This window comes from Tachyglossus aculeatus, chromosome 6 (assembly GCF_015852505.1).
Source record: "Tachyglossus aculeatus isolate mTacAcu1 chromosome 6, mTacAcu1.pri, whole genome shotgun sequence".
Classification (NCBI taxonomy): Eukaryota; Metazoa; Chordata; class Mammalia; order Monotremata; family Tachyglossidae; genus Tachyglossus; species Tachyglossus aculeatus.
This window is the reverse complement of record NC_052071.1, coordinates 37974425-37999645: the sequence shown is the minus strand read 5'-3', so window position 1 is coordinate 37999645 and position 25221 is coordinate 37974425. Positions and strand designations below refer to the sequence as shown.

Here is a 25221-nt window from a genome sequence, read left to right as displayed (position 1 = left end):
TAACCTGGAAATCAGGCGATGGCCTTAAAAGCAAATCAGGTCTGAGTGATGTCAACAAATTTCTTCCCCAGGCCACTAGCATTTTCTGAGCCTGGTGATCTGGACTACTGGGATGGGTGGGAGAGGGTGAGAAGCAGTACGGCCTAGTGGGAAAACAATGGGCCTGAGAGTCAGAGAACCTGAGTTCTAATCCCAGCTCTGCCGGGTGACCTTGGGCAAGTCACTTAACTTCTCTGGGCCTCTTCTGTAAAATGGGGGTTCAATACCTGTTCTCCTTCCTACATTGACTGTGAACCCCTTGTGGGACAGGGACGGTGTCCAACCTGATGACCTGTCATTTACCCCAGTGCTTAGTGCAGGATTCAGCATGTAGAAAGCACTTAATATCACAATTATTATTATTATTTTTAATGAAAGTTGATCCTGATCTTCAATAACAGACCACTTCTTTGCTCTTCTTTCCTTATATTCTCCATTATTTCCATCACCCAAGGGGAGATAATATTAGTCTTCATTTTTAGTGAAAAAAGTGAGCTATCAATTGCGTTCCTAAAGACAGATAAATCAAGACATTTTCAAAAACTGGATTCATACTTCTCTTCTTCAGTTGCTCAGCTGACTGCAAAGGCTCCACCCATCAAAAGCTTTTTACTGAGGCACCTTTGAGTTTCTAATGAAGGAGGAGACTGACTTCCACCTTAATTTATGGGTGATTCCTTCTCTGAAACCATTGTGTGTCGATTAAGGGGGAAGGAGGGAGGTAAAGAAGAGGAAAGAGGAAGAGAGGACAGTGGAATGAGACCCAAAGAGAGGGAAGAGTTCATTTATTCATTCAATCATATTTATTGAGCGCTTACTATGTGCAGAGCACTGTACTAAGAGTTACAGTGGAATGGAGGGGAAGAGGTGGAAAGGGTATGAGAATCAGATGAGAGAGAGCAAGTGAGGCAGATCAATTTCAGGGTAATAGAAACGGGGGAAAACAAACAGGATCTTTAAAAAAAAACTCTTCTGAGCTTCAGTAACTCCTATATTGTGAAAATGTTCCTTTAAAATGGTAAAATGAGGCACCAAACACACCAAAGACGCTCTCTTTGCACCTTTGTGTTGTGTCTCACAACACTCTCCATCTTCCACCCTTGTACCCTTGTGCAACCCCCTGGCACCCCCCGTCGGGACATCTCAGACTATGGTGACCCCCATGGAATGGGGTTCAGGCTGGAGGGGGAGGGTTGGGGGGTGGAGGATGACTGATGCACTGAAGGCAAGTTTGTGGACCGTTTTCTCTTTCCATTTGCCTAGATTGTAGTTATTCATTCATTCATTCAATCATATTTTTTGAGTGCTTACTGTGTGCAGTCTACTGTTCTAAGCTCTTGAGAAAGTACAATACAACAATAAACAGTGACATTCCCTGCCCATAATGAACTTAAAGTCTAGAGCTGGGGAGACAGACATCAATACAAATAAATAAAATTACAGATATGTATGTAAGTGGTGTGGGGCTGAGAGGGAGGAAGAGGAAAGGGAACAATTCAGGGCAGCACAGAAGGAAATGGGAGATGACAAAAAGTGGAGCTTAGTTTGAGAAGGCCTCTTGGAGGAGATGTGCCTTCAGTAAGGCTTTGAAGTGGGGGGAGAGTAATTGTCTGTCAGGTTTGAGGAGGGAGGGCGTTCCAGGTCAGAGGCAAGATGTGGACTGGGGTCGGTGGCAAGACAGGTGAGATGGAGACCCAGTGAGAAAGTTAGCACTAGAGGATTGAAGGGTGTGGGTTGGGTTGTAGAAGGAGAGAAGCAAGGTGAAGTAAGAGGGGGCAAGGTGATGGAATGTTTTAAAGCCAATGGTGAGGAGTTTTTGTTCAGTACAGAGGTGGATGGGCAACCACTGGAGTTTTTTGAGGAACAGCATGGCATGTCCTGAATGTTTTTATAGAAAACTGATCCAGGCAGCAGAGCAAAGTATGGACTGGAATGGGGAGACAGAGGAGGCTGGAAGGTCAGCAATAAGGCTGAAGCAGTAAATCCAGGTGGGTAGGATAAGTGAATGTATTAATGTGGGTAGCAGTTTGGAAGGTGGGGAAAGGGTGGATTTTAGTGATGTTGTGAAGGTGGGACTGACAGGATTTGGTGATGGATTGAATGTGTGGGTGGAATGACAGAACACAGCAGTCAAGAATAACTCCAAGGTTATGGGCTTGTGAGACAGGAAGGATGGTGATGTCCTCTACAGTGATGGGAAAGTCTGAGAGGGGACAGGGTTTGAGTGGGAAGATAAGGAGCTTTGTTTTGGATGTGTTAAATTTGAGGTAACGGGAGGGCATCCAAGTAGAGATGTCTTGAAAGCAGGAGGAGAGTGCAAGATTGGACAGAGAGAGTCAGATCAGGCCTGGAGATCTAGATTTGGGTAACATCAGCATAGAGGAGTTAGTTGACTTAGGAGTGAATGGGAGTGATTGTAAGCTCATTTACCTTCCAGACCCCCTGACAAGGCATTTGATCCAGCCAGCTCATACTCTCAATAAAACCTGCACCCTACTTTGCCTTAGGACTTAGAGATTATTTTCTTCTTTTGGGGAGTTAGGTTTTCTATGAAGATCGATTTTAGGGTTTGCCAAGGTGAAGGTTTTACCGGCTTGTGAATGTCTAGGGTTGGTTTGACCCTTGAGAAGCCTTTCTGTATAGAGAGAGTAGCTTGGAGCTGAGGGGTGGAGGGAAGGGAAAATGTGGACATTGCCAGTCCTTGGTAACCCCAGACTCAAAAGGGAAAGTGCCCAGTATCCAGAGAGGGGGCAAATGAGGTCTGTGGGCATCCTGGGATGGTTCACCCATCATCATCATCATCAATCATATTTATTGAGTGCTTACTATGTGCAGAACACTGTACTAAGTGCTTGGGAAGTACAAATTGGCAACATATAGAGACAGTCCCTACCCAACAGTGGGCTCACAGTCTAAAAGACCCAACCCATCCTGAGTCCTGTGGGATTGCACTGCTTCCAAAGAGAACAGAAGAACTTGCAGATTTTGGAAAGAAAAGAGCAAACAACTGACAGGACTTGGTATGGCATAAATCCTTTCCTCTCTAAAGGATATTTACATTTAACATCTAAGACCTTCATTTTCTGTGCCTCTATCAGAGTCTTGTCCTTTGCCTTTGACCACTTCCTTTGATATAAAGATCACCTTTGACCTTATCCTTCTTCTCCCAGAACAGTCAGCTCTCAAAATTCTTCAACTCCATCTTTATAACTTGCTAACTTGCTATTTTATAGCCCAATTCCTTTGGTGTAGGCTCCTCAATTTCATCCCCTTATATTTTTATTTTCTACCCCACTCTCTTAATTCCTTTGTCCAGATAATGACATCTGCTTTCTAATGGCCAGTGTCCAGAACTTAATTAATCAATAGTATTTCTTGAGCATCTTCTGTGAGTAGAGCTCTGTATCATAAGTGCTAGGAGAGTACAATTATTAAGAGGCATCTTCCCTGCCATCAAGGAGCTAACAATTAAATGGAGAAGGCTGCCAGGTATAAACTATTTTCAAATAGTTGGAGGAGAAAGATACACTCCTCTGTCATGGTTTACAGGAGAGATACTACAGGAAAAATAAAGAAATTAAAGTTAATTAATGTATGTTCTAGGCTGTAAGCTCCTTGTGGGCTGGAAGTGTGTCTTGTATTGTACTCTTCCAAGTGCTTGGTACAGTGCTCTGCACACAGTTAACACAACACACTGGTTTTAGGAGGAGAATAAACAAACGGCTATAAGAGTAGATGATTAATGGATAAGATAGGGGAATGCGGAGCTTAATTGGGGAAGGCCTCCTGGAGGAGGTGGGATTTCAGAAGGACTGTGAAAATGGAAATCTGGCAGATTTGAAGGGGACAGAAGTTCTAAGAAGGAGGAAGGTGTTGGAAGTTGTGAAGTGTAGGAGGCTGCATAGCGAAATGCTTAGTGAGGGAGGGTTGGAGAATGTAAACTGGGTAGTAGTGATAGAAGAAAAGTTTTGGGAAGAGGGCTGATGGAATACTTAAGGCCCAGAATAATAATAATAATAATAAATAATAACAATTACGATACTTATTAAGTGCCTACTATTTGTTAAGCACTGTACTAAGTCCTGGGGCTTAGTAAGGTAATCAGGTTGGATGCAGTCCCTGTCCAACATGTGGATCCTAGTCTAAGTAGGAGGGAGTAGGATTTAATCCTCATTTTACAGTATGGACTCTGAGGCAGAGAGAAGTTAAGTGACTTGCCCAAGGTCACACGACAGACAATGGCAGAGCAGAGATTAGAACCCAAGGCCTCTGATTCCCAAGTCTGTGCTCTTTCCACTAGAACATGCGGCTTCATGGCCAGGAGTTTCTGCTGAAGGCAGAAAGGAATGAGTAATTGGTGGAGGTTTTGGAGAGGCAGAGAGACATGGCTTTTTAGAAAAATGATACTGGCAGCAGAGGGAAATGTGGCCTGGAGAAGGGAGAGACTGAAGACAGGGAGACCAGCAAGGAGGTTGATGCAGTTGTTTAGCCAGAGTGTGACAAAACCCAGGATCAGGGTGATGGCCGCTTGGAGGGAGAAGAAGGGTTGGACTGAAGAACTACTGTGGAAGAAAAGCAAGTGGGATTTAGCTATAGTCTGAACTGAACTTCTCGGGAGAACCCAGGGGTTTCAATATATGTTTGTGATTTTTGAGTCAGGAACATGTGACCATCACCCTCAGAGATGTTCTGTGGGTCTCTGCTGCCACTGGTGATGTTTACCCAGAGAGGCCAGGTGATTGCTAGGAATTCAAAATGCAATTCTGTTAATAACTGGTACCAAGTTTATCATTTAATATCCTTCAGACCTAAATTCAATTCTGGTGAGATTTGTTGGTTTAATATTTTGTAAATCCTTTTCCTAGCCACTGTTTAGGAATATCACCAAAAGGGGAAAGACAAGTTTCCCATGCACACAGACACTCAAGTGTTTTAGGAAACTCTACTCTGACCTTCACCCTTCTCTCCCTGCCCTATGCTTAGCAAGCACCATTTTGAAAAAAGGATGAGCTCACTTATGTGCCATCACTGTACAAAGCACTGGGGTGCATACAAATTAATCAGGTTGGACACAATCCACATGTCACAGGGGCTCACAGTATCAATCCCCATTTTACAGATTAGGTAACAGGCACAGAGACATTAAGTGATTTACCCAAGGTCACACAGCAATGAGCGGCAGAGCTGGGATTAGAACGCAGGTCCTTTGACTCCCAGGCTGGTTCTCTTTCCACTAGACTACACTGCTTCCCATGCTGCTTCTTTTTGTCTTTACATATGGATCTGTCTAGCTCAGTTTAGGAGGGTACAGATTCATATGATTATCCTTTTGTCACTGGTTTTTATGCACATGCTGAAGACTTGTGTTTGCTCTGCTCTCTTATTAGATTATAAACTCCTCAAGGGCCAGGCACAATGTTCCTTCTTTTGAAACTCTCCACGGCATTGTGTTCTGGGATCTTCCCCTGGTGGGCACTCTGTAATCGTTATGCCCAGAGAACAGATCCTCAGTCCTCCCACGCGCCCACTCCCCCACATGCCTAGCCCGTCTGGGTCTCTTTTCACCAGAAGTGGAGTTTTTACTTCATCATCCAGTTTGGCTTGAACAGTTGTCCCGTCTTTGAATGCCCATTCAGGACTGAATTCATTGGACTGGACAACTAAGACCTCTTTACTGCAGGCTGAGACCACTAAAAGGTCTCGCAGAGGGCAATTTCTTTGCAACTTCTGACCTGGGACCTGCAGCCAGCAGCTGTAAAAATATCCTTTAACTCTTAATTATTAACTGACACGTCATCCCCCGGGCCTGGAATGCCCTCCCTCTGCCCATCCGCCAAGCTAGCTCTCTTCCTCCCTTCAAGGCCCTACTGAGAGCTCACCTCCTCCAGGAGGCCTTCCCAGACTGAGCCCCTTCCTTCCTCTCCCCCTCACCCCCCTCTCCATCCCCCCATCTTACCTCCTTCCCTTCCCCACAGCACCTGTATATATGTATATATGTTTGTACATATTTATTATTCTATTTATTTATTTATTTTACTTGTACATATCTATTCTATTTATTTTATTTTGTTAGTATGTTTGGTTTTGTTCTCTGTCTCCCCCTTTTACACTGTGAGCCCACTGTTGGGTAGGGACTGTCTCTATATGTTGCCAATTTGTACTTCCCAAGCGCTTTGTACAGTGCTCTGCACATAGTAAGCGCTCAATAAATACGATTGATTGATTGATTAGGACTTTGAAGGTTTTTGTTTTGTTTTTGTTTTATTACGGTATTTGTTAAGTGCTTACTATGTACCAGGCACTGTACTAAGCACTGGGGTAAATACAAGCAAATCGGGTTAGACACAGTCCCTGTCCCATGTGGGGCTCACAGTCTTAATCCCCAATTTACAGATGAAGAAACTGAGGCTCGGAGACGTTAAGTGACTTAACCAAGGTCACATAGTGGACAAGTGGAGGAGCAGGGATTAGAACCCAGGTCTGTCTGACACTCAGGCTCATATGCTAGGTTATGCTGCAGTCCCTTGGTAGATCTCAATGATAAGGAATGTCCTAGGAACATCCCTCTGTGAACACTCTGTGAGACTTACGGGTGCGAGGGTTCCCCTCTTAGATTCCCCAGAGTTCATTCCATTATGAGATCACTCACTAGGATTTCTGTACCTCAGTGGAAAAAGCATGGAACTGGGAATCAGGAGACCTGGGTTTTAATCCCAGCTCCACCATTTCCTGGGTTTGTGACCTTGGGCAAATGACTTCACTTCTCCGTGCTTCAGTTTCATCAACAGTAAAATGGAGATTCAATATCGATTCCCCACTTTCTTAGGCTGAGCCCTGTGTGGGGCAGAGATAGTGTCCGACCTGATTATCTTATATCTGCTCCAGTGTTTAGCACAGTGCTTTGCACATAGAAGCAGCTACGAGAAGCAGCATGACTCAGTGGAAAGAGCACGGGCTTTGGAGTCAGAAATCATGGGTTCGAATCCCAGCTCCACCACGTCTGCTGTGTGACCTTGGGCAAGTCACTTAACTTCTCTGAGCCTCATTTACCTCATCTGTAAAATGGGGATTAAGACTGTGAGCCCCATGTGGGACAACCTGATCACCTTGTATCCCCCCAGCACTTAGAACAGTGCTTTGCACATAGTAAGTGCTTAACAAATGCCATTATTATTATTATAGCAAACATTTAAACACCACATAGCTATTACTATCATTAGTATTGCCAAAACACAGGTTTCGGCTGATGTGCACAGTCACCCAATGCCTCCCTAAAGATTAGCTTCCCCTCACTTTGAAGACCCCATGAATTGTGTTCTGAGGGAGCCCATGCCCCTCCCATTGTCACTGTGATAGACTGGTATTTCATAGACATTAGAACTCTTCGCTTAGGAGCATTCTGGCTCTTGGCACCATTTCAACCTGGGACTTCATTTCAGTTCCTTGGATATATTAAGTGGCTGCAGCCCTGGGTGGGAGTGGTATCTGGAAAGGAGAGCACCCCCGCCACCCCCACCCCCCCCCGCGGCCCACCTCCTGCCCCACTTTAACTTTCAGGGGCTACAAGGATTTAGAAAGAATAACAATCCCCCAGTTACTGGGTAATTTCCCAGTTTCCATTCCTGAAAAATCTGCTCTGGGGAGAATGGGCAGGCTTTGGAAGAGATTAAAATCAAGACCTAAATGTTTCTTTTACAATAGCTAGAACCTATTTCTCCTTGAAAAAGACAAACCAAAAATAGGATCTATGGTCCGGGTAGCACCCGTCATCTCTCTGCTCCCCGCTCCCTGTTTCTTTTAGTCTTTGGTTTTTTGATCGATTCCCTCCTGCATAGTCCTCCGGAGGGGTCTCAAAAAAGCTTCATTTGGGCCTGCTCACCAGAGGGAAAGGAAACCTCCGTGGATCCGAGCTGCCATCCTGAAACTGTCTCTTTCAAATTAGATGTGGGCAATGATATTCCCTTTTAGGGCTGATCTTATCTCAAGAAATCTGCATTATGGGCAGTTCCTGGTGGACTAGAGGGAAATTACCATGTCATGTAAAGGCAGACTCTGCCAGCTTCAATGTCTCGTTTGTCTTCCCCCTCTTTGTTTCCCTCCCTCCCTCTCTGATTGTTTCTCCTTGACTTGTCCTTGAGATTGCGCCAAGCTAAAGCTCCTCACTGTTGCCACCTCCTTCTCCCTGCCTCCCCATCCCTGGTTTTATTCCCCCACCCTCTTCTATACTCTCCCCCTCCTCTCCCTTTCTCCCTTCCCCTCTTTCCCCCCCTCCCCTCCCCCATTTCCATCTTTTCCCCTCTCTCCCTCTATGCTGCAGGCTTTTGCAGTATTCATTTTCCTGTCAGAGTGCAGCAATATGAAGCAGACCTAATTATGGTGTGAAAAAAGGTGGCGTGTAATGCAGCCTCTGGAGTTAATAAGACTATGGGGAAGCAAGACTGCAGCTCCTCCCCAGTACCTGAAGATAAAGCTTGAGGAGCCGGCTAGGCACTAGAGTGCAAGCACTCTGGGGTAGCAAATTAGCTCTGAAGTAGAGAGGTTGGAGCTGTCAGCCTGGATGGAAACAGGGCATTAGGCTAATACCAGATTGCCAGATGCCATCCCAATTTGATTAAATGAAGACAAAAAACCCGAATAAAAGAACCAGCATTCAGAAAGTAGTCTTCCCTACACCACTCTTTCTCCTGGGACCTGTGGTGCGCAGAATGTCTTTGCCTTTCTCCGAAACTCTTCTCTCTCCAGGGCTAGGGAGCCAGGGGGAGGACAAAGATATATCCCCTTCCCTGAACAACCAGGGGTTGGACCTGAATGAATCAGACTGGGGAAAGCTTCACTGCCCTCAGTTGAACTGGGATATTTCCATGCTGAGCAGCACTATATATTCAGCAATACCCCCAAGGGAGCCTGGGAATGCTGCTTTGAAAATACCATTGACTCACTACATTATCCAAGAAGAGTGGCCCCCTCAGAGGGCAGAAAGGGGAGCAGGGGTGGAGGGAACTGAGAGAATCTTGCTCTCTTATAAGAACCACATAGCAATGCAGGCAGAAGCTTGTTTTCCCTGTGCTTTGTGATAAACTCACAAAGGAACAAGACCTGGAGTCCCTCCTAACTAAACTCCACCCCACAACTTGAGCATACCTCTGCATCTCTCTCAACCAGACAGTGTCTGGATCCCAGGGACATACTAACATGGTGTAGTGGATAGAGCACGGACTTGGGAGTCAAAAGGACCTGGGATTTAATCCTTTCTGGCTCCGCCACTTGTCTGCTGTGTGACCATAGGCAAGTCACTTCACTTCTCAGTGCCTCAGTTACTTCATCTGGAAATTGGGGAGTGAGACTGTGGGACAGCGACCGAGTCCGACCCGATTTGCTGGTATCCACCCCAGCGCTTAGTATGGTGACTGGCACATAGTAAGCACTTAATGAATACTATAATTATAATTATGATGCTGGATTGCTCTTCTCCCACCTCCAGGAGCCTGAATAAATCCATCTGGCTCAGGTTATCTAATTCACAGGAACTGATCCCCGCAAGAAGAGGAGTGAGGTTTCTTGCCTTCAATCATTTTGAGTCGACTCTCTGTCCACTAGCACCTACAGGGGAGACAGCTAGTTTGCAGTCGGTGGCAGGGTGGGAATTTACGAGAAATTAAAACTGGTTCTGGCCCCAGGGATGATGAAACTAACAAACCACCGGCAGCTTCTCCTCTTACCTTGGATTACATTCTGCTTGAGAAGCAGCATGGCTCAGTGGAAAGAGCACGAGCTTTGGAGTCACAGGTCATGGGTTCAAATCCCGGCTCCACCAACTGTCAGCTGTGTGACTTTGGGCAAGTCGCTTAACATCTCTGTGCCTCAGTTACCCTATCTGTAAAATGGGGATTGAAACTGTGAGCCCCCCGTGGGACAACCTGATCACCTTGTAACCTCCCCGGCACTTAGGGCAGTGCTTTGCACATAGTAAGTGCTTAACAAATACTATTATTATTATTATTATGAATACTTGGGCACTTGGATCTGTGCCCTGTGGACATTTGGTATTTGCCCCACCCTCAATCCCTTAGCACTTATATATATCTATATATCTATATATATATATATATAAATTATTCATTCATAGATTGTCTCTCTCCACCTCTAGACTGCAAGCTCATCATGGCCATGTAACATGTCTACCTACTAGGTTGTATTGTACTCTCCCAAGTCCTTTGTATACTGCTCTGCACACAGTCAGCACTCAATAAATACCATCGATTGATTGATAACCTGCAGTTCTCACCTAAATAGTAAGTCTCTACAGGATCTACCAGTCACTATCTTAAAGGACAAATCACTTTCACCTCAGGCATTCACTTAGATAATAAATAAAATCATTTATTAATAATAATAATAAATAATAATGATGGCATTTGTTAAGCACTTACTATGTGCAAAGCATGGCTCTAAGTGCCGAGGAGGTTACAAGGTGATCAGGTTGTCCCATGGGGGGCTCACAGTCTTCATCCCCATTTTACAGATGAGGGAACTGAGGCACAGAGAAGTTAAGTGACTTGCCCAAAGTCACACAGCTGAACAATTGGCAGAGCCGGGATTTGAACCCACAACCTCTGACTCCAAAGCCCGTGCTCTTTTCACTGAGCCACGCTGTTTCTTATTAAGTATTTACTAAGGGCCAAGCACTGTGCTAAGGACTGAGATAGATGCAAGATAACCAGGCCAGATACGGTTCGCAGTCTAGGGAGGAGGGAGAAAACAAATGAGGAAACTGAGGCCCAGAAAAGTGGAGTGATTTGCCCAGGCTCACAAAGCAGGCAAGTGACAGAGCCGGGGTTAGAACTCTGGTCCTCTGTGCTCTTTACCCTGTTTCTTCTCATCTCAGGTGATGTCATTCAGCTCACTTATTGTGAGACAAGGAGCCAAAAATGAAAACGGCATCAGAAGCTGCAAGCAAGCAAAGGGACAGTCTTTGTTTGTGTACAGTGGGGCAGGGACTGTGGGTCCGCCGTTAACCTAAGCACTTAGAGCAGAGCTCTCTGCATTTAGGAAATGCTCAATAAATAGGGTCGACCGATCTTTTCAGCCACATTTGACCTCCTAGATGGATTTCACCATCAGCAGCACCTTCTAAGGTGTTTGACAGTTCTATTCTTGCTTTCTATGCAGCTGGACCTTTGACCCCAATCCTAGAGTCAGAGCACACACCAGTCATGTGAATAACACCATGTACCGTGTTTCCAAAGATCAATCAATCAATCATATTTATTGAGCGCTTACTATGTGCAGAGCACTGTACTAAGCGCTTGGGAAGTACAAATTGGCATCACATAGAGACAGTCCCTACCCAACAGTGGGCTCACAGTCTAAAAGGGGGAGACAGAGAACAGAACCAAACATACCAACAAAATAATATAAGTAGGATAGAAATGTACAAGCAAAATAAATAAATAAATAAATAAATAGAGTAATAAATATGTACAACCATATATACATATATACAGGTGCTGTGGGGAAGGGAAGGAGGTAAGACGGGAGGATGGAGAGGGGGACGAGGGGGAGAGGAAAGAAGGGGCTCAGTCTGGGAAGGCCTCCTGGAGGAGGTGAGCTCTCAGCAGGGCCTTGAAGGGAGGAAGAGAGCTAGCTTGGCGGATGGGCAGAGGGAGGGCATTCCAGGCCCGGGGGATGACGTGGGCCGGGCGTCGATGGCGGGACAGGCGAGAGCGAGGTACAGTGAGGAGATTAGTGGTGGAGGAGCGGAGGGTGCGGGCTGGGCAGTAGAAGGAGAGAAGGGAGGTGAGGTAGGAGGGGGCGAGGTGATGGTGAGCCTTGAAGCCCAGGGTGAGGAGTTTCTGCTTGATGCGCAGATTGATCGGTAGCCATTGGAGGTTTTTGAGGAGGGGAGTAATATGTCCAGAGCGTTTCTGGACAAAGATAATCCGGGCAGCAGCATGAAGTATGGATTGAAGTGGAGAGAGACACGAGGATGGGAGATCAGAGAGAAGGCTAGTGCAGTAGTCCAGACGGGATAGGATGAGAGCCTGAACGAGCAGGGTAGCAGTTTGGATGGAGAGGAACCACGGCCTTTCATATCTATGATCTCACCAGTCATCGTGCCATTTCTGTGTGGGCAGGAGAGGGCAGTTGTGTCCTGGTGGAAACAGCGCAGGTTTGGGAGTCAGGAGACCTGAGTTCTAATCCTGTTCTTCCATTTGTCTCCTGTGACGTTTGTTAAGGCACTTCTCTCTGTGCTTCAGTTTCCTCATCTATGATTCAGGACCAATTCTCCCTCCTAGTTAGACCATGAGCCTCATGCTGGACAGAGGACTATGTCAGATCTGCTTATACTGCATCTACCCCAGCGCTCAGCACAGGGATTGGCACTTAGGAAGGACTTAACAGATACCACGATTATCATCATTAAGGATTATGATTTCCATTTTACAATTGGTGCAGGGAGAGTATGTTGTTTTTGCCAAAGGACTAGTGGAGGCCTTCACCTGTATATATGTTTGTACAGATTTATAATTCTATTTATCTTACTTGCACATATTTACTATTCTATTTATTGTTAATGATGTGCATTTAGCTTTAATTCTATTTGTTCCGATGACTTGACACCCGCCCACATGTTTTGTTTTGTTGTCTGTCTCCCCCTTCTAGACTGTGAGCCCGCTGTTGGGTAGGGACCATCTCTATATGTTGCCAACTTGTACTTCCCAAGCGCTTAGTACAGTGCTCTGCACACAGCAAGCACTCAATAAATATGATTGAATGAATGAATTCATATGGGCTTCCATTCCCTGAACCTATAAACCCCAAGGCCCAAGGGAAACATCAAGAGCCACAAGGGAGTTGTGGGTAAACAGGTAAAATCAAGTTCCTGGCTTCAGACTCTCAGAGAGAGGGGATGGAAGGGAACATCCAAAATATACACGCCAGGGCCAGGCACCAGGCTCTGGGCCTGAGATCTGCAGCAGCCAGCTACATTCATCCCTCAGAAAAGGAATCTCAAGGGTTTACTCGGGCCACTTCTTGGGCTGCCATTCCCCATCTATTTCTCAGAGGTACTGGAATTTTCTGACGGTCCGTTATGGGCTCTTATGCAGTGAAATTATGCAGGCTCCCTAGGCCATCTGACATTTTTAATATTTAACAACACAAACAGCCCGGCACAGTAAAATGAAAAGCACCAAGTCTCATATCATCCGCTTCTTTTTATCTCTAAGAGGTCAGATCTCTAGTTGGTAAATGGCTTCCCTCTTCCTCTACCCCCCAAACCCTCACACAAAATGGGAATGCAGGAAAACAGCTCTTTCCCCTCACCACCATTCCAGTGGCATGGATGAAAAATGCTACCTCTGTTAGCCCAGTGAGAGTAGGGGCTACTAGCCCAGGAAAGAAATTGCAAGGTCGAGAACGTAGTACGGGTTTCATGGCTTAACTAGGACCCATAGACCAAGCTCATAGCAACTCTCCAGCTTACTGAAAATAAACTCAAAGCAGGGCCAAAAAATACACCTATTACCATAGTGAGGAATGTGTGTGAGTGTGTGTGTGTGGGGACACGCATGTGTGCGCGAGTGCATGAACTCACATGGGGATGGGAAGGAAAGTCTGAGCCATAAATCAGTTGAGGGGAGAAGCATTGATGTGTGCTTATATGCTGTGCTCAAACCTGTTTGTTGCCTGTTAATAAAAATTCCAATCTCTGGGGACTACTCAAAGGTGATTTCTCTCATCTCATTCTATTTCAATACACAAGAGTGATGAGCGAGGGATGGCTTGGGAGGACTGGGGAATGTGAGCTGGGATATAGTGGGAGAAGAGAACAGAAAGGAAAGAGGGGGCCAACTGAGGGAGAACCTTGGAGCTGATGGTCAGGGGTTCCATGCCGCACCATCGGGGAATTTTGGGTAGGGAAGTGAAGTCCTCCGATCCCATTTTAGAAATCCCCCAAATCACTACCACGTTTCATTTATGGCAACTTTGTTACAGGTGACCTCTTCGACATGACTGCATGTGACCCTGACTAAGCCCTTAGTTCCTCTTCTCTCACTCCCTTCTGAGATGATCTTGCATTTGGATTTACTCCTTTTATTCACTCCTCCCTCAACCCCCCAGCACTTATGTACATATCCACAATTTATTTATTTATATAAAAAGCTGTCTCCCCTGCCCCCCGCCCCCAGACTGTGAGTTCACTGTGGGTAGGGAACGTGTTCCCAACACTGCTGTATTATACTCTCCCAAGTGCTTAGTACAGTGCTCTGCACACAGTAAGCACTCAAAGACTGTAAGTCCTAATACTGCATGAAGAATCATGATCTAGTAGCATCACTTCATAAAGGAAGAAGATGTAGGATGAATAAATCACTGAAAAATCTAACATCACTACTCTCAAGGGATCCCCTTAATGCCCACTGACACTGAGCACGATTGTTTTTTTACCAATTCCTGAGGACACAGGCTTAAATATTATCTGAACCAAACCCTAAAATGACTGCTCATCTCTCCACGGACATTAACAATAATCAAGACTAGAGAAAGGTAAGTTAAGGGCAAAGAATGGCACAGGGAAAGGTCGAGGAAGGGAGAGAGACAAGCACTGGGGAAGAAGAGGGAGAGATGTGGCAAAATTGGCTGGGGTCCTTTATTGGACTGTTCGATTGTTTCTCCTAAAGCTTTATGAGTTTGCAGGGCTTCATGCATTTTGGTGGTTGGAAGACTGAAAGAGAGAATTAATTCTCCATCTCTCTCACATGCTAGTGATGCTAGTCCTTGGACTCCCCGGATGGACAGTTCAATTTTCAGAGAAAGGGAGGTTCTGGAGGGACAATGGGACCACCAATAACCACCCCAAGTTCACATATGGTTTTGAACTCTTTGGAGAAAGTTCAAATTTGAATAGTGGGTATTTCCTTCTTTCATTTTAGAAGACAGATGACAGTGGAAAGAGCACAGGCTTGGGAGTCAGAGGTTGTGGGTTCTAATCCTGGCTTCACCACATAATAATAATGATAATAATAATAGTGATGATGGTATTTGTTAAGCACTTACTATGTGCCAAGCACTGTTCTAAGCGCTGGGGTAGATACAAGATTATGAGGTTGTCCCACGTGGGGCTCACAGTCTTAACCCCCATTTTACAGATGAGATAACAGAGGCAAAGAGAAGTTAAATGACTTGCCCCAAGTCACACAGCTGACAAGTGGCGGAGCTGGGATTAGAACCCATGACCTCTGACTTCCAAGCCTGTGCTCTTTCCACTAAGCCACGCTGCTTCACTTGTCAGCTGGGTGACTTTGGGCAAGTCTATTAACTTCTCTGTGCCTCAGTTACCTCATCTGTAAAATGGGGATTAAGACTGTGAGCCCCACGTGGGACAGCCTGATTACTTCGTATCTACCCCAGCGTTCAGAACAGTGCTTGGCACATGGTAAGCGCTTAACAATTACCATCATCATCATCTTCATCCCCTTTTTCAATGAAGAATTTTCATTCACTAGAGGAAGTAAATGCAACAACGGGCCCTGCTTTGAAATAGAAGAGAGTTCAGAGGAAGGAACTGGGCAACTCTATGCTGTAGCCGTGAGGGCTCTACATTTCTCCAACCAATACCCAACTGCCAGAACTCCCTGGTTCCTGAAAGGCCTGCCTTCTTCTGAGGAGCTGGAGCGCTCTGGGTGGCAGTGTTTAAAGTCACTCTGCTGCCACTTTGGCAGAATTGGCTTGAGTACCGAGTTATTACTCTCTGGAGCTTCAGTTGGCAGGACTTTCACACAAAACCTTTCTTTCCTCTTTGGACAGTCTCTTTAGAACAGCAGGCTCAAACCCCCAAAATGAAACAACTTCCTGAAGGGACTGACTTTGTGATCATCCCTGGCTATGAAGCTTCGCACCCACCTCAGACAGAGCTGTGAGTTCCACTTGAGTTCTATCTGAGGAGGATGCAAGCTTCATGGCTAGGGCTTGCTCAACACCTCCAAAGCCTAATATTCAAATAATTATTCATTCAGTCATATTTATTGAGCACTTACTGTGTGCAGAGCACTGTACTAAGCATTTGGGAAGTACAAGTTGGCAACATATAGAGATGGTCCCTACCCAACAACGGGCTCACAGTCTAGAAGACCCACATAAATAAGGCAAATTCTTTTTCCTTGAACAATAAGGCTATCTGCCTCAGTTCTCTTCATTTTGTAAGCGTAGACTAGGTAAAGGGCCATTATTTAGAATAGGTGGCAGCTTCTGGTTACATGACAGTGAATCTCATACCCATTTTACTTTTGGGATCTCTCTGCTCCGAGTTAGTGACACACAGACTGTCAAAATGTATCAGTCAATCACTCAGTCATATAGATATCGAGTGCCTGCTGAGTGCAAAGCACAGTTCTAAGCTCTTGGGTCAGTGTAATTGAAAAAAAAAAAAAAACGTGATCCCTGCCCATAAGGAGTTTACAACCTAGCTGGGGAGACAGATATGAAATAATTTACACATAAGAGGAAGAAGTGCTAGACTGTGAGCCCACTGTTGGGTAGGGACCGTCCCTATATGTTGCCAGCTTTTACTTCCCAAGCGCTTAGTACAGTGCTCTGAACACAGTAAGCACTGAATAAATACGATTGAATGAAGTGCTCAAATAGTAGAGTAGGTAAATATTGTTGTGCTTCTTGTGGGCAGGGATCATGTCTACTGACTCTGCTGCACTGTACTTTTCAAAGCGTTCAGAACAATGCTCTGCACACAGTAAGCATTAAATAAATAGCATTGACCGAATGATTATGGAAAGAGTAATGGGAAGCAGTGAGAGCAGAAGTACTAGTTAAGAAGGAGCAGAAGTGCTGAGAGGATAACAGAATAGATGGGGACCTGGAGAGATGACTCATTACTGGTAATCAAGGAGATACTCCTTGATACTGGGTTTACTGGAAGTGTTACCTCGGGATTTGTCCAACACCAGATTGGGGATGAACCCTAACATTTTCTATGCTATTTCATTTTCCCTAGAAGTCTTCCCCTCAGTGTACTAACATAAAGATAGAAAATCAATAATTCTAGTAGAAACACATCCATTTGTTTCATTGCCCTGATCTCTTTAGCATCTTCAAAATGGGTTTTGACTCCATTTGGACCGTCTCTGCAAGAGCTGGCTGAGCAGCAGGAGAGGCAGAAAATTTGCTGGATAAAAGTAATTTACCCAGATGACGATTTTTACTTAAGGATTTTCAATTAACACCCAGAAAAACTATGAAGTCATTCCATTGAACTACCTTTTATATCACTTCTAAACTTACTGTAAGGCTCATTATGGGCAGAGAACATGACAACTAATTCTGTTGTATTACACTCTCCTAAGTGCTTAGTACAGTGCTCTGCACATAGTAAATGCCCAATAAATATGATTATGTTTTTCCTGATTTTTTTCCTTTTACTTCTTAATTTATTCTTAAATTATAGAATTACCTGTCCTTCAACTTGGCTAATTTAAGTAACAGAGGGATTACTTGGCTACGTTCTGGATTAAAGATGTGGGAAGGAGGGTTTCTCCACTCCTAGGTCCTGTCCCTTCCTCTCCGTCCCCCCACACCGACTACGCATCCCTGAAAACCATTTGCCACATCCAACCCAGACACACACAACATACACACACAGCATATGCACACACTCCTTCCTCCAGGCATCCTCACCTAACATACCTCAAACCCTCACCTACGATGACCTCCAAACGATTCCTAATCCATCTCAGTGTTTTCGTGCAGACCCAAGGAGAACCTGTCCTGTCCCATCATCTTCTCCCCTTTCCCTTATTTGTTTCTTATAAGTGTCTTTTCTTTTTCCTTTTTTCCTCAATTTTCCTGATTTTTAAAACATGCTGTTTCTGATCGTTTGCCATCTGACACACTTCTCTACTCTCTTCTCATTTGTCTGAGATTTTCTCTCTCTTTTTCTAAAGCATTGTTCTATCTTCAGGTGTCATCTAACATCTTCATTTCCCTCTCTTTTTTTTTCCTTTTGACTCTTTTCTTTTTTTCCTCCCGTGCTTAACTCCCATTTTTTGTCTTTCTGTTTTTCTTCTCTGGAGCCCGAGGTTGTACAAACATTTCTAGTTCATGGCTCTTTTCTGCAGATGTATTTTTCATGTGTTGGCCGCATTTGTTGTACTTGGTTGAGGAGCTGTACTCTCCTCTCCCATTCCAAGGTTCCCAGCTAGCTAGGCTTGCTTCCTGGAGGGTTTGGAGGTGACTTTTGGTTAGAATTTGCTGCTGTCTGGGGCTTTGCAGTGTGGGCTTTGCAGTGTGGGTAACAGTTTAAGGTCACATCTCCTCCAAGAAGCCTTCCCCAATTAAGCCCTCTTTTCCTTGGCTCACTCTCCCTTCTGCAGCATCTATGCACTTGGATCTGTGACCTTTGGACATTTGATATTCACCCCACTCCCAACCCCACAGCACTTATGTACATATTTTAAATTATATATTATAAATTATTTATTCATATTAATGTCTGCCTCCTCCTCTAGTCTGTAACTCTTTATGGGCAGGGAATGTGTCTATTAAGCCCACTGCATTGTATTCTCCCAAGCACTTAGTACAACGCTCTGCACATAGGTGCTCAATAAATAACACTGATTGATTGACTGGGTAAATTTGTTCTGATATTGTACCCTCCCAAGTCTGCGCATTCTTCCTGCTGTACCTTATTTGATTTTGCTCCCTGTTCTCAGTGCTTCTTAACATGTTTCAGTCAATCAATCAAGAGTACTCACTGTGTGTAGAGCACTACATCAAGAACTAGGGAGAGTACAAAAACTATTAGACACAATCCCTGCCCTCAAGAAGTTTATGATCTGGGGGATAGACCGACCATAGAACATGCAGATTGAAGGAAGAAAGTAAAGTGGATTTGAATAAGGGTTAGCAATGGATATATAAGCTACAGGATATGTAAGATACAAATGCAAGTGCTAGAGTTGGTTATGGGCAATTTAATCTGGGGAGATGAAAATGAATCTGGGAAGGTCTTTTGGAGGAGATGGAATTTCAAAAGACTCCCCCTTTCCTCTTTTATTCTTGCTTTTAAATAATAATAATAATAATAATAATAATAATAATAATAATAATAATAGCATTTGTTAAGCACTTACTATGTGCAAAGCAGTGTTCTAAGCGCTGGGGAGGATACAAGGTGATCAGGGTGTCCCACGTGGGGCTCACAGGCTTCATCCCCATTTAACAGATGAGGTAACTGAGGCCCAGAGAAGTCAAGTGACTTGCCCAAAGTCACACAGCTGACACCCTTCCTCCACTTTCCTCCTCCCTCTTCCCCATTCCTCTGTGACTTCTCTCCAGTCCCAGCAGGCAATTCGTCTTTCTGTCCCTCTTGGAGAGTATTTTTTGATATACATTCTCCCTCTCCCTTTCATTCTCCTCTCCCCACTTCATCTTTAAAGACATTGTTTTCCCTGGCCTCTGCTCACCCTCTCCCCATGTCCATCTCCTCTGTCCCTGGGAGCACTTAACAAGTACCAAAATTATTATTATTTCCTTTGGGGTGACCCATCCCTTACCTGACTCTATGTTTTCCCTGATTTTTAACTTTCTCTAGAAAGACGAGGCCCTGAGGGGTCACCGCCGGGCACAGACTAGGCACCCGATTTTTAGTTCTTTGGGAGCAAGCATGGAGCCTTAGCTGTGGGCCTTCCATCCCAAGCCTCCATTGCCAGAATGTGCACTGAAATTAGAGAGGGAGAGGTTAAGGGAATAATTTTTCTGTGAAGAAATAGAGCAGTGATTGAGGATCTCAAAAGTGCCGGGCACCATACCCCTGGGGGGTTTTAGCCACTCAGACATCTGTCAGGCAACAAATCCAGCCAAATATGAATCACCTAAGCGGGTTCAAGGTTATGTGGAGGACAAAATCATAATTCTGACAGAAGAGAGTTGCCTACTTTCCTCTAAAAGAGAGGATTTGAGATGAAGGGCCGAGTGATTACCACAAGGAGGCCTTCCCTTGTTCAATTCTCATCCTCCAAGCTTCCATCCTCCACAACTGCCACTTCAGCACTTCTGCATCCCCTAACATCTGTGCTTTGTGACTCTGGGCAAGTTACTTAACTCCTCTGTGCCTCAGTTATCTCATCTGTAAAATGGGGATTAGGACTGTGAGTCCCGTATCCATTTGGTTGTATACATCCCAGCTCTCAGCACAGTGCCTGGCACACAGTAAGGTCTTAACAAATAATGGAATTATTGTTACTATTATTATTATTATATTATGGTTATTATTAAGCCCTTGGATAACTCACACCAGCTGCTCCGTGACAAATACGCTCATGTCTTTACCATCTTCTCTAGAGTGTTCACATCCATATCTTTTTCCTCTGTTCCTTCTATGGCTAAACTATTTTTTAGCGTTTGCCTCCCTTGCTAGAATGTAAACTCACTGAGGGCAGGGATCGTGACTGCTGATTCCATTGTACTGTACTAAGCATTTAGTCCAGTGCTGTGTTAGCTACTGCAGCGCTTCCCATAATCAAACATTCTTGAATGTTCAGTAACCTGAATGTACAGGGGTAGAGGAATAGACAAAGACTTGCAGGTAACACCCCTATGGCAGGCATCAGAAGGAGGGACCCAGGTCTTGCCAGAGACTCGGGAGAGAGTGTGGCACAGTGGGGAGAAAGGTTTGGGGGAGCTAGGAGAAGCAAGCAAGCCAAACTAAATGCTACCCCGACAATGTGTTAAATTGCTTCAGTTGCTAGTTTCAGCGTGGCTCAGTGGAAAGAGCATGGGCTTTGGAGTCAGAGGTTCAAATCCCGGCTCCGCCACTTGTCAGCTGTGTGACTTTGGGCAAGTCACTTCACTTCTCTGGGCCTCATCTGTAAAATGGGGATGAAGACTGTGAGCCCCCTGTGGGACAACCTGATCACCTTGTAACTTCCCCAGTGCTTAGAACAGTGCTTTGCACATAGTAAGCGCTTAATAAATGCCATTATTATTATTATTAGTTTGGGTCAAGGAGAATGCAGTGGAGCCTATTGGAAAAAGCATGAATAGAAAAATCTTAGCTCTGCCCCGATCTGCTTTGTGACTGTGGGCAAGTCTCTTAACCTTCAAGTGCCTTGGTTTCCTTATTTGTAAAATGGGAATAAGATATCTACCTCTTAAATTCTGAGCCCTCATGTTTCCCAGAGCACAACGTTTAGCACATCATAAGTATTCAGACCTCTCAGTACATTATGTGTGTGGGGGGGATTTCCACTCACTTAGCAATTTAGAGAAGCAGCATGGCCTAGTGGGGAGAAATGGGCCTAGAAGTGAGAAGAACCTGGGCTCTAATTCCAGCTCCACCACTTGTCTGCTGTGTGATTTTGAGCAAGTCACCTAACTTCTCTGTGACACAGTTACATAATCTGTAAAATAGGGATTAAGGCTTTGAGCCCCATGTGGGATGTGGACTGTCTCTAACTGATTAGCTTGTAACTACCCCTGTGCTTATTACAGACTCTGGCACATAGTAAGCACTTAACGAATATCATAAGTTATATATATTCAATTGTATTTATTGAGCAATTACTGTGTGCAGAGCACTGCACTAAGTGCTTATACACACATATGTTATATGTGTAAATATATGTATATACACACACACCCTCAAAAATAAAAAAAACAAACATTTCAGGAAGTGTAGTACATTGTACTTATTAATATTTTAGTTATTAAAGGATTAAAAACCATGGCTAAATTCACACCTTTTTCAGGCTCCCAATTTTCAGGGACTGGACACCTTTGAATCACAGGGCAGCCTGGTGAAAATTGCATGGGTTTTGGAAGTAAGAGGATGTGGGTTTAAATCCCAGTTCTGCCACTTGCCTGCTATATCATTTAACTTGAGCCCGCTGTTGGGTAGGGATCGTCTCTATATGTTGCCAACTTGTACTTCCCAAGCGCTTAGTACAGTGCTCTGCACACAGTAAGCGCTCAATAAATACGATTGAATGAATGAATGAATGAACTTCTCTAGGTCTCAGTTTTCTGATTTGTGAAATGGGAAATAAATCCTGCTCCCTCCTATGTGGTTTAAGGACCGGGGCTGACCTGATTATCTTGTATCTAACCCAGCATAGCACAGTGTTTGACACATTGGACTTAGCAAATATTTTTAAAGTTAGCACAGCGTTTGGGGTCCTTAGGTGATTGGCTGTAAGAAGTGGGAATCGACGTAAGGATAGATGTGGGACCCAACAGCGGAGAGGCGGAAATGGGTGGCAGAGACAGGCTGTTCCAAAGTCAGGTTTTAACTAATCAGGAGCTACTTAGGGAGAACTTAGGACTAGTATCTACAGTAATTCCTACCGGGTGTAGAAAACAGCTCTGTGCACTTTCTCCCGCATTCTTGAGAAGTAGAAAGGAGATTAGCTAAAGGGAGCTAAAATGAAGAATGAGGGACTTAGGCTAGATTGAATAACTTCTGGACAGGGAGGGTTATTAGACCTTGGAATGAATTGCTAAGTGAGGCAGTGGAATCTGTTTCTGTGGAGGTTTTATAAATAGGTTAGAGATGGTTAATGGTAATTATAATCCTGCCAGAGGAATCCATGATTTTCTGAGACACTGGTGGGAGAGTGCAGGAGGGAGCAGAGAGCATACCAGAGGAGCCACAGAGGTTCTGCCATTTCCTGGAATTTATATAGCTGAAGCGCTTGTTTGAAAAGTAAAAGGGGGTCTCTCCAGGGGTGGGCAGAGTGTAGCTGTGGACCTGGTCAACCAGTGGAAATCAAGCCACAAGAACCCCCCCGAAGCTGACTCCGACATTTAACATTCCTTAAAGCCCCAGACACACGAACCCAGGAATGTGGAAAAAGGCTGTGCACAACAGTGGAATGGACATACCAGGTGATAGTCCTACTGAGAGAAATGATGTCTGGATCCAAGAGGCCTCCTTGGCCTCCTTTTCAGGTCTCTAGTTTCTGAGCCCTGGTGTTATGGAACTAGGAATAACGCTCAGGAATGGAGATCAGGAAAATTTAGGCTGAATGTCTGGAAATATTTTCCTCACAGTGAGATCACTCAAGCAGTGGCACAACCACCCGAAGGGAAGGAATTGGCTAGTTCAGAACTCCCGTCATTGAAAACTAGACTTCTCGGAACACTGGAAAGCACAGTGTAGGAAACAATGTGGACTGGCCAGCCAGCGTGGCAGGCCCAGGAGGTGGACAGATGATTGGTTATGTCTTTCCCAGATGGTTATTCTTCCTTTGTGGCTTTTGTGATTCCCCAAGGCTAACCAATCTCTTAACTGAGGCCAGACATTTTCCCCTCCTCACACAGAGCAACAGATCCATTCACTCCTCCCTAGAGCTAGAGGGAGGAGGCTTACCTTCGGTGGGTGAGGTCTTTAACCTTCGGCAGAGGCCGTTGACATCTCCGTAAGTCTCCTGGACTTTCTGAAGAGCCTCCGCTCCCCGCAGCTCCATGAGAGAGCGCAGCTCCGGCAGGGTGCAGCCAAAGCCACCAGCATGGTTCAGCTCTTGTCGCTGGTTCTTGGGATAGAAATCCACTGAGCTGTTAGCCATGTCTCCCATCTCGTCTTCACTAGGGGCCCTCTTGACTTCAAGGTTGGTGGCGTGTGGCTGGTAGACGTTTTGGCCTGGGACGATTGTAGGTCAGTGTGACAGAAAGATGGAAACGCCTAGAGAGAAAGAAGGGGTGGAGGGGAAGAAGAGAATTCGGTTAAGAGGAACTACCAGGAATTTCAATTTCAGGATTCCCAATCGACTTCCCCCGGAAATTGTGGCCCCTCACATGCCTGGTTAAGATTTGGTCTCTGTTGATTTCATGCTATAGATCTGGGGTCTTCTCTCATGGATTCAACTCCAGTTAACAGTCACGGGGGCCACGGTGTGTCAGGGAGGAATGAGGGGGCCAATCCATGGACAAGGTTGTTTCTGGCAGGTGATGGGATCCTGATCAGGGCCTAGCACACCTAGTGTCTCCACTGGACTGAGGAAACCTGAGAAAATGACACACACAAAAGGAAAATGGAAAGAAAGAAGTTCAGGTCAGTGACAGATGGACCCAGGCTTGCCCCGCCCCCACCAACAGGCCAACTGAGATTTCCCCGAAAGTAAGGAGTTTCCACCTTCCAGCTCCCCCAATCTCTTTTCTTTCATGCTGTACCCATCCTAAAGTGTTTTAAGATCTCTTGGCCCTAACCACTAGCTTTCCTGCTGTTCCAGCCCTGCAAGAAACTGAGATGTGAAGATACTGTGGTAAGGATGGATTCAGATTTTCCAGAAGACCTAGGAGGTAGGCAGGGGCATCTTGGAAGGAACTGGGCTTATGAGCACCAGTAGGAATACTTGAATAAAAGCCCTAGGGCACTTTTGAGAAAATAGCAAATAGAGAGCCGAAGACCTTTCAATCCAGCCACTCACATCTATTCATATGACACACACCTATTCACATGTGACTCATTCTCCCATACATAATTCACAAAATGCAGTAGAAACACAATGGTTTAGGCGTAGTCTTTAAGAGGGTAAAGTCTATTGCCTGTACTGAGAGTGTTACCCGATTCTGTGCAGTATTATTCTCCCGAACAAAACATAATGCTTTTAAATTGGTTGTAGTGAAGGATACAGAAGGGATTTCAATCCACTTACACAAGCCAATAGATATCTGTGTTTACCCTAGAGCTAGCCTAAGGGCTTTTAGCAGCACAGAATACACCAGATAGGTAGTGGGTATCCTCCAATCTCTCTCACCCTGGCACCCTGGGCTGCCTACTAGCAATCACTTCAGGGATTATTTGGCACTTACTTTATGTCACACCCCATATTAAACACTGAGAAGATACAACACAGAGTCCTCATGGGGTTTCAGTTGACAGAATAGCAGCCCTGCCTTCAGCCTGGTAGGGCATTCTATAGCTAATTGCCTGCTGGAAAGCATATAGGGGAAGGAGACCTGAGCAAGCGTTCTTAGTGGCTAGTGAAGACTTCACTCAGGTGAAAGTACCCTCCACCTAGTTGGGGAATTGATTACAGTCTCCTGACAACAGCTCAGCAACCAGGATCACATGACTCTATTGGAGCTGGACCTCACTCTTCTCAAGCCTAATTCATTTTTATAAGAATTTGGAGCCAAGTTACCCCAAACATTCCAGACTCTCTACAGCTT

The 25221-nt window shown here is 45.0% G+C and overlaps 1 protein-coding gene across 6 annotated transcripts in view; it reads right to left on the bottom strand.

Annotated features, from left to right (window-relative positions):
* The window catches only part of ATP2B3 (ATPase plasma membrane Ca2+ transporting 3), a 182714-nt gene that overhangs the window by 110795 nt on the left and 46698 nt on the right, over positions 1–25221 (bottom strand). For all 6 annotated transcript variants that reach the window (XM_038747648.1, XM_038747654.1, XM_038747649.1 and 3 more), the window contains exons 2-3: positions 23849–24052; positions 23420–23731 (exon numbers count right to left, since the gene is read on the bottom strand). In XM_038747648.1, the coding sequence (XP_038603576.1) occupies positions 23420–23624 (205 nt within the window). In that variant the 5' untranslated portion in view covers positions 23625–23731; positions 23849–24052. The remainder of the gene's footprint in view (positions 1–23419; positions 23732–23848; positions 24053–25221) is intronic.